The sequence below is a fragment of the Dipodomys spectabilis genome, unplaced genomic scaffold (assembly GCF_019054845.1).
Source record: "Dipodomys spectabilis isolate Male_0828 unplaced genomic scaffold, ASM1905484v1 ptg000363l, whole genome shotgun sequence".
Lineage (NCBI taxonomy): Eukaryota > Metazoa > Chordata > Mammalia > Rodentia > Heteromyidae > Dipodomys > Dipodomys spectabilis.
The window spans coordinates 3,963,743-3,979,032 of record NW_024871040.1 but is presented as its reverse complement, the minus strand read 5'-3'; the positions used below and the strand labels follow the sequence as shown (position 1 = coordinate 3,979,032).

Here is a 15,290-nt window from a genome sequence, read left to right as displayed (position 1 = left end):
CCTGTCCTCCATGAGAAATCTTGTAGGCAGGGTGGCCAGCCTTCTCTCTACCTCTGCCTTTATACACATGTGGCCCCTGAGCCAGACTTGGGCTAAGGCAGGGGCCCTTGCTGGTAACCTTGCACCCACAAGCCAGTGGGGCTGTCTATGGGAATGGCCCTGGTGGAGTCCTCCACCTGGCAGGTCTGGGGATGGTGAGAGTTTGTACACAGCTTATAGGGCAGGCAGGTGTAGGTGGCTGCAAATAGCCCTGATGACAGGCTTCCCTGGGTTCTGTGTGTGAGAGCTGGGGCCACACAGCCCCCACACAGGGCCATTTTTGCTCTGTGTGTGCCTTGAGCACCACGTTCTCGAGTTCCATGAAGAATGGGACCCAAGTGAGACAGGGTGGCAGGTGGGACTGAAGGGGACAGTAAGCCTGGGCCAGTGGAAGGTGGTCTCCTGTGAGAATCTGGGAATCAGGAGGCAGGCTGGAGAAAGAGAAAGGAGAGGATTTACATAGACGGGACCAGGCCTGGTGTTCAGAGGCCTTGAGATCAAACTGCAGAGACCCGGGCTGGCCAGGAAGGCCTTTGTGGGAGTGAGAAGGGGGTGGAGGCAGGGAAAGGCCAAGTGAGGCAGCTCCCGAGCAGGGTCAGAGTCATCCTTCATCTGCCTGGCCGGGCCTCGGGTATTTCCCTGGGCCCCTGCTGTGAACCCAAACCCATGCTTGCAAAGTTGAGTTTGATTATCTCATAAAAAGATGCCCCCTCATGCTTGCTCAGCGGCAGGGTTGCCATGGAGACCAGCGGGCAGGCCCCAAGGGGGGCCAGGCTGGAGCCAATTACTGTGGCTGCAGCAGAAGAGAGCCCACCCCAGCCTCACTGACAGCAGGGCCAGTGCGGAGGGCCGACTCTCAGAAGTTGGTTTCCAAAAAAGCAGTTGTCTCGGCAGGAATGCAACCGTATCTCTGTGCCCAATCCCAGCTTCTGGCAGGGCTGAGTGCCACACGGCTGCTCCCCCACTTGCCCACCTCCTTGAGCGTGGCTCAATCCTGGAGCCACTCTGGGTACTGACCCCAACCAAGCTCTTAGATTACAGTCTAAGCCTGGAGACCACAGTGGTGGCCATGTCACCATACGTGGTTGGAGGCATAGCCCAGGCTGGGTGAGTCTGTCAGTGGCATAGTGCAGTGGGTACCACAGTTTGTGGCATGATGTACTTGGCAAGATGGCCTGCCCATAGCAGTGAGGTCCCTAGCTTGGTATGGTGGCGCTGAAGGTTCCAGATCTTCCTGAGGTCCCAGGCCAGGAAGCAGTGTTCACAAAGCTCAGTGACTCCTGTGACAATGAACGAGCTTCTGTGGGGAGCTGGCATGAGCAGGCCCCATTTGCCCAGAAGTCTGGAGATGTCAAGCTTCTTAAATAGAACATCAGGCCCAAGAATATCCTACACAAAACCAGCTCTGGGTGGGCCTCCCAGATCTTGGAGGTTCCGGGGCTTGGCCTGCCCCTTGGACCTCCTCCACTCCCCCAATCCTGGGACTGCCATCCCTCTGGAGGCCAACAAATCACCCTTTATTCAGCAGCCAATAACTCATCCCAGCAGACAGAGCTCAGCCCAGAAGGCCTTTGGGGTTATGGGGAAGGACTCCAGGACCTGGGTGCATGCCTTATGCCTGTTACACTTGCATGACTTCCTGGATTTAGATTTAGGACAGTTGTCTGCTCGACTCCAGGCAAAAGAGGACCTCAGTGTGGTCACATTCACAGTTCTGGGTGGAGGAAGCTACCCCTTGGTTCTCTCCCTCTGGGTTCCTGCCTCGTGGCTGCAGATTCCTGCTCTTAGCTAGCTGCCAAGGAAGGTGTTAGCTGTCAACATAGGTGTTAGCTGTCAACCAAGGTGTTAGCTGATAACTCAAGTGTTGGCTGATAAGCTATAACTCTCCCAAGGGGATTCACATTTTAATAGACTCACTCCTGAAGGCAGAAAAGGGGGAAACACACACACACACGCGTGCGCGCGCGCACACACACACTCACGCACACACACGCGCGCGCGCACACACACACCCTCACGCACACACACACACACACACAACCAGCACTTGGGGGAGGGAGGAAGGTACTCAGTGCCAGGCATTAAAGCATCCACAGGGATGGCCTATGGGTAAAGCCAGGTCTGGAAGTGGTAGCCAGCCCCAGGGGTGGTCCAATGCTGGTAAAGCCCCAAGTATGTCTGGCTTTTTGATCTTGGAGGGGTACAGTGCCCTGGGGCTGAGAGAGACCACTCTATCCTGGGGATGGGTGAGTCTGAGTGGGAGGGTTTAGGGCAGCTGGGATCATGCAGGGATTGGCTGGGAAGAAGTGAACTCCTCCCTGGGAGGGGATAGAACAAAGAATGAAGCCAGGGGAGGAGGCTGCAGGAGGTATTCTGAGCCAAGTCAGGAAGTGCTTAAAAGGGAGGATGTGTGGAGGAGGGAGAAGTCTGCCTAAGTGTGTGTGTGTGTGGGGGGGGGGGGGGATGCTCCTCCTGGGCAAGGTTGCATGCTCATTTCCTACCCCTGGACCCTCTGCACCCAAGCAGGAAGCTCCTATGATAGTAAAGGTGCTAATGGGGGCACCCTGGGGGTGGGGCAGGCAGTAGGCAGGCAGAGAACCCAGATATCTGTAGTTTCTGCCTGAAAGCAGAGCTTACCAATAAGGCATGATCACTCTTTCCCCACCCCTTTCTCCCCCCTCTCTAAATCCCTGCTGCTTCAGAGACCTGGGCCAGGCATGGAGAGCCAAGCAGCAACCCCGCCCACTCTGCAACCTAGGAAGATGGGCTACTGCAGAGTCCATCTGAAGCTCAGTCGCTGGCTACCTAGAAGGGCTAGGGACAAGTCTCTACCTGGAGATCTCCCAATCTTCCTCCTGAACCCACTCTTCCCAGCAGCTCTTAAGTTTGGCCTGTCTAGCCCTCTAGCCTCTCTCCTAGCATGGCCTGCGGGTTGATGGGATTGGCTGGGGCAAGCCAATGTTGAGGGCCCCAGGAGACATAGCCAAACTTGAGGAGGTCTATGTTTGCCAAAGTCCTGAAAGGCATCTACAGGTATGAATAGCCACCCCGAGAAGCCTCCCAAGGGGTAATTGTAAGGTGATAAAGAAGGCTAACCCTGGTGAGAGGAGAATGGCAATCATGTAAGCATCAGGTAAGGTGGCATGGGGTGTCCCCATTTCCCCAGTGTGGCTGGAGCAGGTTGTAGCCCAGCATCATCTTTGTGACATGTGACATAGCAGTACCCAAACACCCAATTTCCAGGGTTGGCAAGACACCTCTTAGACCCAGCTTCATCCCTTCCTGAGGTCTAACCCAAGTGCTGACCTGGATCCAGGAGCCTCCTGCCTGCTGACTGCTCTTTCCTCTGCCCACAGGGAGCCGGCTGCTGGCTTGGGTGCTGTGGCTACAGGCCTGGCGGGTGGCGGCGCCATGCCCTGGTGCTTGCGTGTGCTACAATGAGCCCAAGGTGACGACAAGCTGCCCCCAGCAAGGCCTGCAGGCCGTGCCCGCTGGCATCCCAGCCGCCAGCCAACGCATCTTCCTGCATGGCAACCGCATCTCCCACGTGTCAGCCGCAGGCTTCCATGCCTGCCGCAACCTCACCATCCTGTGGCTGCACTCCAATGCCCTGGCCAGGATCGACGCCACTGCCTTTGCTGGCCTGACCCTCCTGGAGCAGCTGGACCTCAGTGACAATGCACAACTTCGTGCCGTGGACCCTGCCACATTCCAAGGCCTGGGCCGCCTGCACACGCTGCACCTGGACCGCTGTGGCTTGCGGGAACTGGGTCCTGGCCTGTTCCGTGGTCTGGCTGCTCTGCAGTACCTCTACCTGCAAGACAACTGGCTGCAGGCGCTGCCTGATGATGCCTTCCGTGACCTGGGCAACCTCACACACCTTTTCCTGCACGGCAACCGTATCCCTAGTGTGCCCGAGCGAGCCTTCCGCGGCTTGCACAGCCTGGACCGTCTCCTCCTACACCAGAACCACGTAGCCCGTGTGCACCCGCACGCCTTCCGTGACCTTGGCCGCCTCATGACACTCTACCTATTTGCCAACAACCTCTCCATGTTACCTGCTGAGGCCCTGGCACCGCTGCGGGCCCTGCAGTACCTGAGGCTCAATGACAACCCCTGGGTATGCGACTGCCGGGCACGCCCACTGTGGGCCTGGCTGCAGAAGTTCCGAGGGTCATCATCAGAGGTGCCCTGCAGCCTGCCCCCACGCCTGGCTGGCCGCGATCTCAAGCGCCTGGCAGCCAGTGACTTGGAGGGCTGCGCTGTGGCCACTGGGCCCTTCCATCCTGGGCTCACTGACGAGGAGCTGCTGGGTCTGCCCAAGTGCTGCCAGCCTGATGCCGCAGACAAAGCCTCGGTGCTGGAGCCTGGGAGGCCAGCCTCTGCTGGCAATGCACTCAAGGGGCGTGTGCCACCTGGTGACACCCCGCCAGGCAACAGCTCTGGACCACGGCATATCAATGACTCCCCATTTGGGACCCTGCCCAGCTCCGCAGAGCCCCCACTAACTGGGCTACGGCCTGAGGGCTCAGAACCACCAGGGCTACCCACCACAGGCCCTCGTCGAAGGCCCGGCTGTTCCCGCAAGAACCGCACCCGTAGCCACTGCCGTCTGGGCCAGGCAGGCAGCGGGGGCGGTGGGGCTAGTGATGCCGAGGGCTCAGGTGCCCTACCAGCCCTGGCCTGCAGCCTTGCGCCCCTGGGCCTTGTGCTGGTGCTGTGGACAGTGCTGGGCCCCTGCTGACCAGCCACCAGAGCCTCTCCACAGCCAGGTGTGTACATATGGGGTCTCACTCCACGCCGCCAGCCAGAGTTGGGGGCAGGCCCCGTGGGGCAGGCCAGGCCTCCCCTGATGGACGCCTCCCCACTAGCCCACCCCATCTCCACCCCATCATGTTTACAGGGTTCCGGAGGCGACGTTTGTTCCAGAACGCCGCCTCCCACCCGGATCGCGGTATATAGAGATATGCATTTTATTTTACTTGTGTAAAAATATCGGATGACGTGGAATAAAGAGCTCTTTTCTTAAGCTATGGCCTCTCAGGCTGGGGGTGCTGTGGGTGGTGAGAGGCAAGGGTGAGGCCAGGCACAGCACCTCCCCCAGACATGAGGCCCTCAAGAGAAAATGGAATGGACACCCAGACACCAGGCACGAGGTGCCATCCCTGCACCCTCCAGCAGCACCCACTAAGCTTGCCCTACAGCTGACAACCCTGAGCCCAGCTGGCTTCTGGAGAATTGGGCTAACAGAGCACATGACAGGCCCACGGGACTGAACAAGGCCGCCTTTGTAGGGACATCTGCTCTAGCACCTTCCAGCTCAGGCTGGGGGTGAAGGGATAAAGACAATGTTCCTACTGATAGACAGGAGGGACCAAAGGACAGTTGGATGGGTGAGGCCCAGGCTGCAGGATGAGCAGGGGCCATGTGTACCCTTATATCGCTGCCCAGGGCCACAGTCCAGTTGCCTGTGCCCCTCACACCATACCCACAGCCCAGAAGCAAGCCCTTGAGGATACACACACACACACATGCAACACATATAGCAGCACAGGAACCACACGTGTACACACGTGTGCATGCATAGGCTTCAAAACAGCACCTAGCACAGATAAAAATACACACTTGTACCTTCCTAAGCCTGGGCTGGGGAGGTCTTAGAACAAAAAAGGGAGAGGGGCAGCATGCCTAGGAAACTGCAGGGGACCTACCACCAGGGAAGGGCCCCCTCCTCCATAGGATGGTGGGGCTGAGGGAGGAGAAAAACACAGACTTGGGGGAGGAGTGGGGGAGCAGTGCTGGTGGAGCCAGATGGCCGTGGGGGCGGCCGGGGCTCCAGAAGCTCAGGGGAGGAGGAGAGGGTGGGGGACGGGCTCAGCAGCCACCGCCTAAGGTGGGGGACTCAGAGCTGATTCCCGAATCCTCCAGCTACCGTGTACCCTTGCCCCTGTGTCATCTCTTCTTCCAGGAGATCCTAGCACCTGTGCCCCTTGGTGCTGCCAGCTTCCACATGACTGCCCCCACCTCCACCTGAAGTTTGCTCCTCTGCAGAGTGGACATTGGCACACCTGAGCTGCTCAACCTGGTAACCTTGTCTGCCCCCTGTGGCCAGGGAAGGGGCAGCTCGAGCAAGTTGTGCCAGGCAGACTGCTGTGTGCTCCAGCTCTTCTCTGCCCCAGGAGATCCCATTGCTTCCCCTAAGCAGTCTCAGCATGGGCAGTACTGTGGACAGCCTGATGATGAGATATTGGGCCGTGTCTGCTGTGTCTTAAATCCCTACCTAAAGCACTCCCTGGCACCCTAGGAGTCTGCCAGCCTATAACTGGAGGGCAGAAGGAGCATTGGCAAAGGTTTCTTCAGTATTTTCCCAAGTACCCCTGACACACCTGAATAGACAAGGCCAGCAGCTGGGTGTGGGGTAGGGGCTGTGTGAGCTGAGGCTGGGGACTCTGGCCTGTGAGTCAGGTTCTAAAAACCTCTCATTTAGCTGGGCATTGCTGGCTCATGCCTGTAATCGTAGCTACTAAGGAGGCTGAGATCTGAGGATCAGGGTTTGTAGCCAGCCTGGGCAGAAAACTCCATGAGATTATCTTCAGTGAACCAGCAAAAAGCTGAAAGTGGAGCTGTGACTCAAGTGGTGGAGCGAGCACCAACTTTGAAAAGAAAAAAAGTGAAATCTAGAGGCCCTGAGTTCAAGCCCTAGTTGTGGTGGATGGGGAAGAACCTCGAAAAGAAAACTCATTTGCATAAACAAAATCTTGAGACCTATCTGAGCTGGCTGCCTGCAGCAAGGTGTTGGCACCTGTGGTGCTTACAGAAGATGTGCTGGGCCCACCTCCGCTTGTATATCTTCCAGGATGCAGTACTCATTACCAAATGCTGGGCCTCGTCCTCACTGATGGGCACCTGTCTGGCCTCAGGCCACCTTCTGTGTCTATCACCAACAGCTGGTCTTCAGCTGGGAGCTGGGAGCAAACCCATAATGTTTGAGCTGTGACCAGAGTGACAGCCCCAAATGCCTGGCCTATGCCCTGCCCCCATGGTCCCCTTCCCTGTTCTTCCTCATACTGTCAGAGATTCTGGCCTGTCCCTCAGGACTGTGCATCTCTCCCCACCCCTTAAAAGAAACTGAGGCATATCATAGAATGGAGACATTGGGCAGAAGCCAAAAGCCTAGGAACTTCATTGTAAGGCAGGGGTGGGACAGGATTACTTCCTGAGCAGGTCTTCTGTCAGATGTATACACAATGGTGATCTATGCACTGGCAGGAATTGAAGGGTTGTCAAAATCTGGCCAGGCCTGAGCAGGGGGCAAGAAGACCCAGAAGGCAGTGGATGGATATGTTTCAAGTTAGGTTCCGACAGGATGGGCGGAGGCGGCAGGCAGGGCTCCCAGGCATCTGCCCTAAGCAGCCAGCATGGGGCGCCTGTCTCAAGGTGGGGGTGCTGGGAGGAGCGGACGCCTTGTCGGGGCCTAGGAGACATCTGGGCCGGGGGTGTCGCGTGGGCTGTGCAGGCTGAGCTCAGGAGAGGGGCCCGGCTGGAGGACACATTTGGGAGTCGTGAGCGTTTGGGTGATATTTACAGCCCAGGAAGAGATGAGATCACCGGCCGGCAATGACGAGGGGCCTGGAATAGGGTGGGGTGCTGGGCTAGAGCCCAGGGGCTCAACTGCTGCCCACTGTAACCCTTCTTTATCCCCACCCACCAAGGTCTGGCCCAGCTGATTTTCTGAGTTAGGATATTGGACCAGATGTGGGCCAGCCTGAATCTCTGGGACCCTGAAGCCTGTGCAGTAAGCTAATTAAAGCCATGTGAAACTCCCCCCAAATGCCCACTGCTGTTTCCTGTGGATGCTCTTGGCTCTAAGCCAGAAGACCAAGCCAGCCACAGGGCTCCCTGTAGACCAAATCCTTCACAGTTCACAGGCCTGCCTTTGTGTCCTAGGCCCTTCCAGGCCTGTGCCACCAAGCACAATGACAGAAGTTGACATATGGCCTGGGACTCCCATTAAATGCAGCTGCCAGGGCAAATGAATCAGGAGCAAGCAGCCCACAGGACCCTGGGTTGCTCTTGGGGGTCACTCTCAGGCAACCATGATCCATTTCTGAGACTCTAGGAGGTTGGTGAGGCACTATTGCAGACTCTGTGGGGGCTTAGTTATCATGGGGCTCCCTGAGGGACACAGGGTCGGGCTTAGACAGGAGCACCTGCCTCTTGTTTATCTGGCTGCCCAGGGCTTTGCACAGTAATTGGGAGAATTATTTTTTAATCCTTAAATTAGTTCTGAAATAATAGAAGCAGCAGAATGTGCAGCAGCTGATGGTCGACTGATGTCCGGTGAGACCAGGAACATGCCAGAAACATGTTTGGAGGAAAGCGAGAGAGTTTATTTGTCAGATGAGCTGGGGCCTAGGGGCTGGTTACAGCAGCAGCGAGCTGGGAGCCTGTCCACACAACAGGGGATACAGATCAGGGACACAGATCCTGACCCCAGCTCTCAGCCTCCACAGTGTGGGGCAGGTGCTTCATACCATCACAGGAACATACTGGTGTGCAGATAAGGAAACTGAGGCTCATAGATGAGAAGTGACATTTCCAGGCAGGACTGGACTTGGGAAACCATGCTTGTTTACATGCCTGACTGTGAACCCAGGCTCTTTCTCAGAGCTCTAAGCAGTCTCTTCACCCTGGCATCAAGGGATGCCACAGGATTCTGGGCATGAATCTCTCTGCTTATGCCATTCCACCTGGGGATGTCACTTTAGGAGGGAAACAGTACTCTAGGCATTGGTGAACATGTGATCATACCAAGTCCATATCTATCAGATGGCCCCCAGGCCTGTCCAGAGCTGAGGCCTGACACTAATGTCTGCTCCCGTAGGAGTGGGGCTCCTGAAGAGGTATGCCTCACAGGAGTCCTTCACAAATAGTGCATACCCCAAACATACCTCTGTGTGGCAATCAGTGGGTCTTGCCCCGTGTTGTCCTTCCTGTGGTAAGGAATGAATAAACTATTGTGGAAGGGGTCTCTGCTTCAGCCATCACTGGAGGGATAATCAGACTGCTACAATGGCTGACCCTCCTCCCTTGGGGTGGGTTGGGGAGATCAGGGTCTTTCTGACACACCTCACAGCAGTCCTCTACCCAGCAACCTGTCTTCTTGGCCCTCAGACCACAACCAAGCTTAGACCTGGATTCCCAGGCCTTGGCAGGCTAAAAGGGACCCAAGGCCACGTTGCAAATAGTGGAACCAGGCTGGGCTGGGCCTGACCATCTGAGTACACCTCAACTCTGTGGGATTCATTTGTTTGTTTATTTGTTTCTGTTGGTCATGGGGCTTGAACTCGGGCCTAAGTACTGTCCCTGAGCTTTTCTGCTCAAGGCCAGTGCTCTACCACTTTGAACCACAGCACCACTTGCATTTCCTGGTAGTTAAGTGGAGATAGTCTCAGACTTTCCTGCCTTGGCTGGTTTTTAAACTGTGATCCTCAGATCTCAACCTCCTAGGTATCTAGAATTACAGACACGAGCCACTGGCACCTAGCCTGTGGTATTATTTTATTTTTTTGTTTGGTGCCAGTTCTGAGGCTTGAACTCAGGGACTGGGTGCTGTTCCTGAGCCTTGGTGCCCGAGGCTAACACTCTGCCACTTGATACCCAGCTCTACTTCCAGCTTTGGAGTGGTTAATTGGAGATAAGAGTCTCACAGACTTTCCTGCCCAGGCTGGCCTCGCACTATGATTCTCATATGTCAGCCTCCTGAGTAGCTAAGATTGGAGATGTGAGCCACCAGCACTCAGCTCATACAGTCCCTTTCTAAGGGCTGGCAGAGATGAGGTTGAAACTGCTTGGCATCACATCCCAGCCCACCTGGGCAGGCATGGGCCTGAGCTGCTGCCCAGCCACGTGGACAAGGAAAAGTCACATTACAGAGCCTGGCATGTGGAATCCACAAAGGCAGACGCATGCAGGAGGAGTGGCACGTTGTTCTCTTACATTGCCCAGCCTCAGTCCCTCTAGATAAAGCGAGAGGGCAGAGGACAGCCCCCTCTGCAGATCCCATGTGGTGCCAGCCTGCACCTTGCCTTCTCCAGAGCTTCTCCTACCAGTGCTGAGGGCTAATTAAACCCACCACCGACCGGCCCTGACAAACGCTGGGGAACAGGAGGCCTCTGATTTGTCTTCACAAAGGGCTGTGTAGAGATTTATGGGCAATAAAAGAACATCCATCTCGGGGATGCAGCAGCGGGGACAGTCCCCCCCCCCCCAACAAAGGAGCACGGAAGCTGCATTAATGATGCCATCAAGGCTTATAGGAGCTGTTCACTGAGGAAGGGGAGAAATAAATGCAAACAATTAGAGAATGATGAAGACCTTGCTGGAAAACACAGCCACACAGGCAACAGCCAGCGAAGCCAGCTTGGGAGGGCCTGGGGACGTGGAGTTAGCGACCTGGGCAGGACGCAGCCTGTAGGGAAGGGTACAGTCTCAATTGGATGCAGCCACAACACAATTATTTTTGAAAAATGATGGAGCAGAGCAGGGGAGGGGGAGGGGTGACGGGAGCAGGCAGGAACTTGCCGTCACTGCATTAGGTATGGTGGAGGAGATTCCCTTCCTGGGGTGCCTTTGCCAGTCCCCCCTAAGTCAATCTCTTGCCAGCTCACCCTGACTCCTAGTCCCATCCCCCCAGGGCCCACTGCTGTCGCTCTGCCAGCTAGATCACAACTGAACACTGCTTCTGCTTCTCCTGACTAGGGAAGATATATATAATCTAGTAGCCTGTCCCTCTGTCCCTGTCTGCTTGTCCATCTGTCTACCCACCACCATTCCGTTTAGTGGTCCTCCCCTGCTGATCCTCTCCCAGGTCCTACTCTACTGGGGAGTTACAGCCTTCCCATCTTCTCCTCTCTGGTCAAATACCATCCAGGACTGCTCTCCCCAGATCCATCAAGGAGCCCTCTAGATCTGCTAAGGCACAAATTAACCACAAGGCCACATCTAGCTTGACTTGATTGGGGACCCTAGACCAGGCACCCATGCTGTAGCCCCCAGTTCTGCTACCCTTAGGCAGAATTTCTCCTGACCCCAGAACTACATTGAGTTCATACAGGGGCCTAAATTGGGGGTTCAGATAGTGTCAACCCCCACCCCTCTATCTGCCTACCTGCCATGAGACCCAGACATGCATGTCCCACCTTCAGGTTCAGTTGAGCACTGATTTAATATAGCTGTCACCATTGCATTAGGTTCGTGCTATCAAGGTTGGTTTCAAGGACCACTGACACAGAGAAGAGCTCAGGAAAAGTGGGGGAAGATTTGTCCTGGTGAGAAGTCCCCGGTACCCACCATCACGTCCAGCTGTACAATCTGACAGGCCAGTGAGAATGCCCAGGGCCTTCCTCACTAATGGACTGGACAGTGGGGCCCTCACTCACCCACCTCCCTTGCCATGGGCATAGGATACTTCTGTGCCAGTTGGGGAGGAGGCAGAGTTGGTCTATAGACAGGCACAGACAGCCCTGAGGCTACAGGGATCCAAAGCCAAGACAAAGCCTCAAGGGGCCCAGCCCCCTAAGCCATGTACTTAAGAGCTGATAAAGATGGAGGGCTGGAGCTCAGCACTGGTGGCTCACACCTGTAATCCTAGCTACTCAGGAGCCTGAGATTTGAGGATTACAGTTCAAAGCCAGCCGGGGCAGGAAAGCCCATGAGACTATCTCCAATTAGCCACCAGAAAACTGGAAGTGGCACTGTGGCTCAAGTGGTGCTCACCTTGAGCTGAAGAACTCAAGGACAGCGTCCAAGCCCCGAGTTCAAGCCCCATGACTGACATGGAGGGCTACCCTAGTCCACCCAGCTACTGTGTGGTCTCCATGCCCAAGCTCCATGGAGGGTGAGGCTCCAGGCCAGGGCACAGGCAGTAAGATGGAGTCTAGTGTTACTGTTCATGCTGTGGAGACTCCAGGAGGACAGAGCATCCAACCCTCCCCCCTTCTTCTTCATTCAAAACAGCCCTACAAACTCTGGGGCCATCTCTACCTGGAAGCCACCCCTGACTACAGGTTATTGAATGAAGAGCTCTACTAGAAAAGCTCTTTTATGTTAGGTATGGACTTGACATCCCCAAATGTACCTGGGTGACCATACGCCAGTCCAGCGAAGCAAGTGCATCTTCCTTGTTGGTCAGGTAAGTGTCACATTTGCTTGATCTGACCACTGTACAGAGCCATGACTCCTGGAAAAGATTCCTTCATCTAAAAAGGAGTCATGGAGGCTGAATGCCATTGGCTCATGCTTGTAACCTTAGCTACACAGGAGGCTGAGATCTGCAGATGGAGGTTTGAAGCCAGTCCAGGTAGGAAAGTCTGTGAAAGTCTTAAATGGGCTCAAATAGTAAAGAGCTAGCCTTGAGCAAAAGAGCTCAGGGACAGTGCCTAGGCCCTGAGTTCCAGCCCCAATACCAGCACCAAAGAAAGGAATTATAGGAGCACTGTGGCCCTGGAACAGCATGGGACCTGAGACCAGCCAGAGCGACACAGGATGGATGGCTAGCCTAAGCATCAGCCTCCTCTAGCCAAAACCTGATCCTCTGCAGAAGGTCACAATCGCCACCTGCCACAGAGTCCAGCCTGTCCATCAGGCTATGTATTTCTTGTGACCCTTGTGCCAGGGTCACACTGTCCCTGGTGTAAGAAGGAAAATGAGACTTTCAGAAAAAGAAAAGATTTGAGTGGCCACAAGGCCAGGAGCTCTCAGCAGCCCCTAGTCACTGTCCACCCCAATGCATGCCGGCCGAGGCAAGTGGGGGGATTCCCCAGCCTCAGAGAAGCTAAAGCTATGCTCAGCTCTAAGAGGAGCCAAAGTGTGGTAGATGATGTCCTGTCTTGCTGGACAACTATTCTGTCAGTCCCCGAGGATCCCCTGAAAGAGAGAATTAGCCTTCTCTTTTACTTGGCTTGATAGGAAACCTGGAACAGCCTATGTGCAGAGGAATCGCCCGTGAAAGAGCCCTGAGGCAGGAGAGCAGGGGCCAGCCACACTGTTCACTCTGGGACCAGCGATCCCTTGGAAAGGATGGGGCAGGGTAGGGCTCTGCTTCCAGGGTGTGGTGCTAGGCCAGGTCAATAGGCAGAGTGGGCATGATTCTGGATGCTCATGGAAGGACAGAGCTGCAGGGTTCCCACCTCCCCCTCAATGCCTGTAAAACCCCCAGGTCCTCTTGCTGGGCAGCTGCTGCTCCCTGATGGCCCCCCAGCTCACAGTACATCAGACTGGAGACAGAACAAGAGCTCAATAATGCAAGATTTGACTTGCAAAATCGTTGAGAAGCAGAAGCGCTAATAAGAATGGGCTCACAGGGGCCTGGGAGTGGGGCTGCTATCTATGCACTGGAACCTGAGAACTACCTGCACTCGCCAGGCATGGGCTGGGTGGGTGAGGCAATACTCAGGGGATCCTGGACCTGCCATTTTGATCCCTGACCACCCACAGCTACAGGGCACAGGCATTGTGAGGCAGCCAGGGGAACAGTCCCTTCCCTCCCCCAACTATAGTACCCTCACCATCACACATATACCTGCAAGCCCCAGAGCCTTACTTAGGCAAAGCCAAGGCCAGGTTTGCCCATGCATGACATAAAGTACCCTACCTGTTCCTAAGCCCTTGTGAAGAAGGGAGCTTGAACGCCTTGTGCTGCCCAGCCTCCAGATCCCATGGGAACCTGGGTAGCCTTAAGGATGGGGGTGACATGTAGGAAGACAGTGCTACGTCAAGGTGTGACAGAGTCAACTCACTGGCTAGTCTGTGGCTACTGTATGGGGTCAGGGGCGAGGTGCCACCTCAAGACATGGTGTGCCATCATCTGCATGGTGGCTACGTGCCTCCTTGGTGGGTACCCCGGCATAGGAGATCTGTACTCACTGCCCTGGGCCTGAATGAAGATGGGGGATGGGAGGAGCAAGGAGAGGACTCACTGAATTCTCAGTGAGCCCCTGCATCCTTCCCCTTATAATACACCAAAGTGTTGCCCAAAGTGCCTGCTTGGAAGGCCTCGTCCAGGCCAACTGTCCATTTAGGTAGCAAATTCCCAGTTACGGCTCTATTGTATGCATTGCAGATATCTTGCTGAGATCTTAAGGGGTTCCTGACCCCCAGCTGTAGCTTTCCACAGCAGGTGCTCAGAACCTTAGTCCTTGTCCTGAGCCTACTAACACAGCCCATCAGTGGCCAGATGCAGTCCAGGCTGCCAAGTATACATCAATCTGTTAGAGCCTGCCAGGGCCCCTTGGCAGCCATCTCCTCTAAGCCCCCATGTCCTCTACAGACTCATCCCAAGCCATTCCTCCAGACCCATAGCCAGCCCTGAGCAGGCTGGGCCCAGGGGAGATGTTGATCCTCACGAGTGGGGCACTGGGAGATTCACAAGGTCTCATGGCTTAGCCTATTTCTGCTAGACTCCGCAACATGCCCTCCAGTACCTACCCAGACCCTGAGACCCCAGGAGGGCCAGCCCAGGCAGGCAGGATCCAGCAAAAGGGAGAAGACCTACTGGAAGCCTCTCCAGACAGATCAGGCTGCCCTCCTTCTGGCTGGAGGAGCCAGAGTCTGGCCCCTCCCCACATGCTCTGAGTAGAAAGCAAATCATATGCCTCTGTATTTAGAGCTTGTGATTCGCAAAAACTTTGGCCTAATCTAGAGCATCACTGTAGCATCCTGTGCCTACGTTCCTAGAGGGCAGGAGATACCAGATCCAGGGGTGGGCCCAGAACTGTAGTGAGGTCTCGGCTTGCATTTATCTACTTACCTGTGCGCTGTTTCCTGAGACCCAAAAGGGAACCTGGCTTCTGGTGGGCACTCCAATGTCTCAGGACGGCATTATGGGGCCAAGTCCCTATGTGTTAAGTACTTCTCCCATACATGATGGCTGAAGGAGGCTTGCAAGCTTAATCCCTCTAAGACCACCCCCACATCGTCATTATTGTGTCATGCAGCCTGAGCGCTGGGGCTGGTGGCTGAAAGCTGTGCATGGTATCCCTGGGCCGACTGGGTCTGAGGGCCCCCTGTGTACTAGACTGAGCCTGCCCTGCCCCCATCCTTCCACTTCTAATTGGGCCTTCTCTCCACCTAGTGCCACGCAGGCGGCTTGTTACCCGTTCTGTCGACGTCGGCACAATCTGCTCGTTGAAGCCTGGCAGGAGTAGAGAGGCTGGTACAGCCAAAATAGCTCCAGGCCCCTGGGAGCCTTG

The 15,290-nt window shown here is 55.6% G+C and overlaps 1 protein-coding gene across 1 annotated transcript in view; it reads left to right on the top strand.

The window, feature by feature from the left end:
• Positions 1 to 5,048, top strand: part of Rtn4r (reticulon 4 receptor) — a 28,344-nt gene extending 23,296 nt beyond the window's left edge. Inside the window, exon 2 of the mRNA XM_042666289.1 lies at positions 3,396 to 5,048. Within this exon, the coding sequence (XP_042522223.1) occupies positions 3,396 to 4,783 (1,388 nt within the window). The 3' untranslated portion in view covers positions 4,784 to 5,048. The remainder of the gene's footprint in view (positions 1 to 3,395) is intronic.
• Positions 5,049 to 15,290: the final 10,242 nt, after the last annotated feature.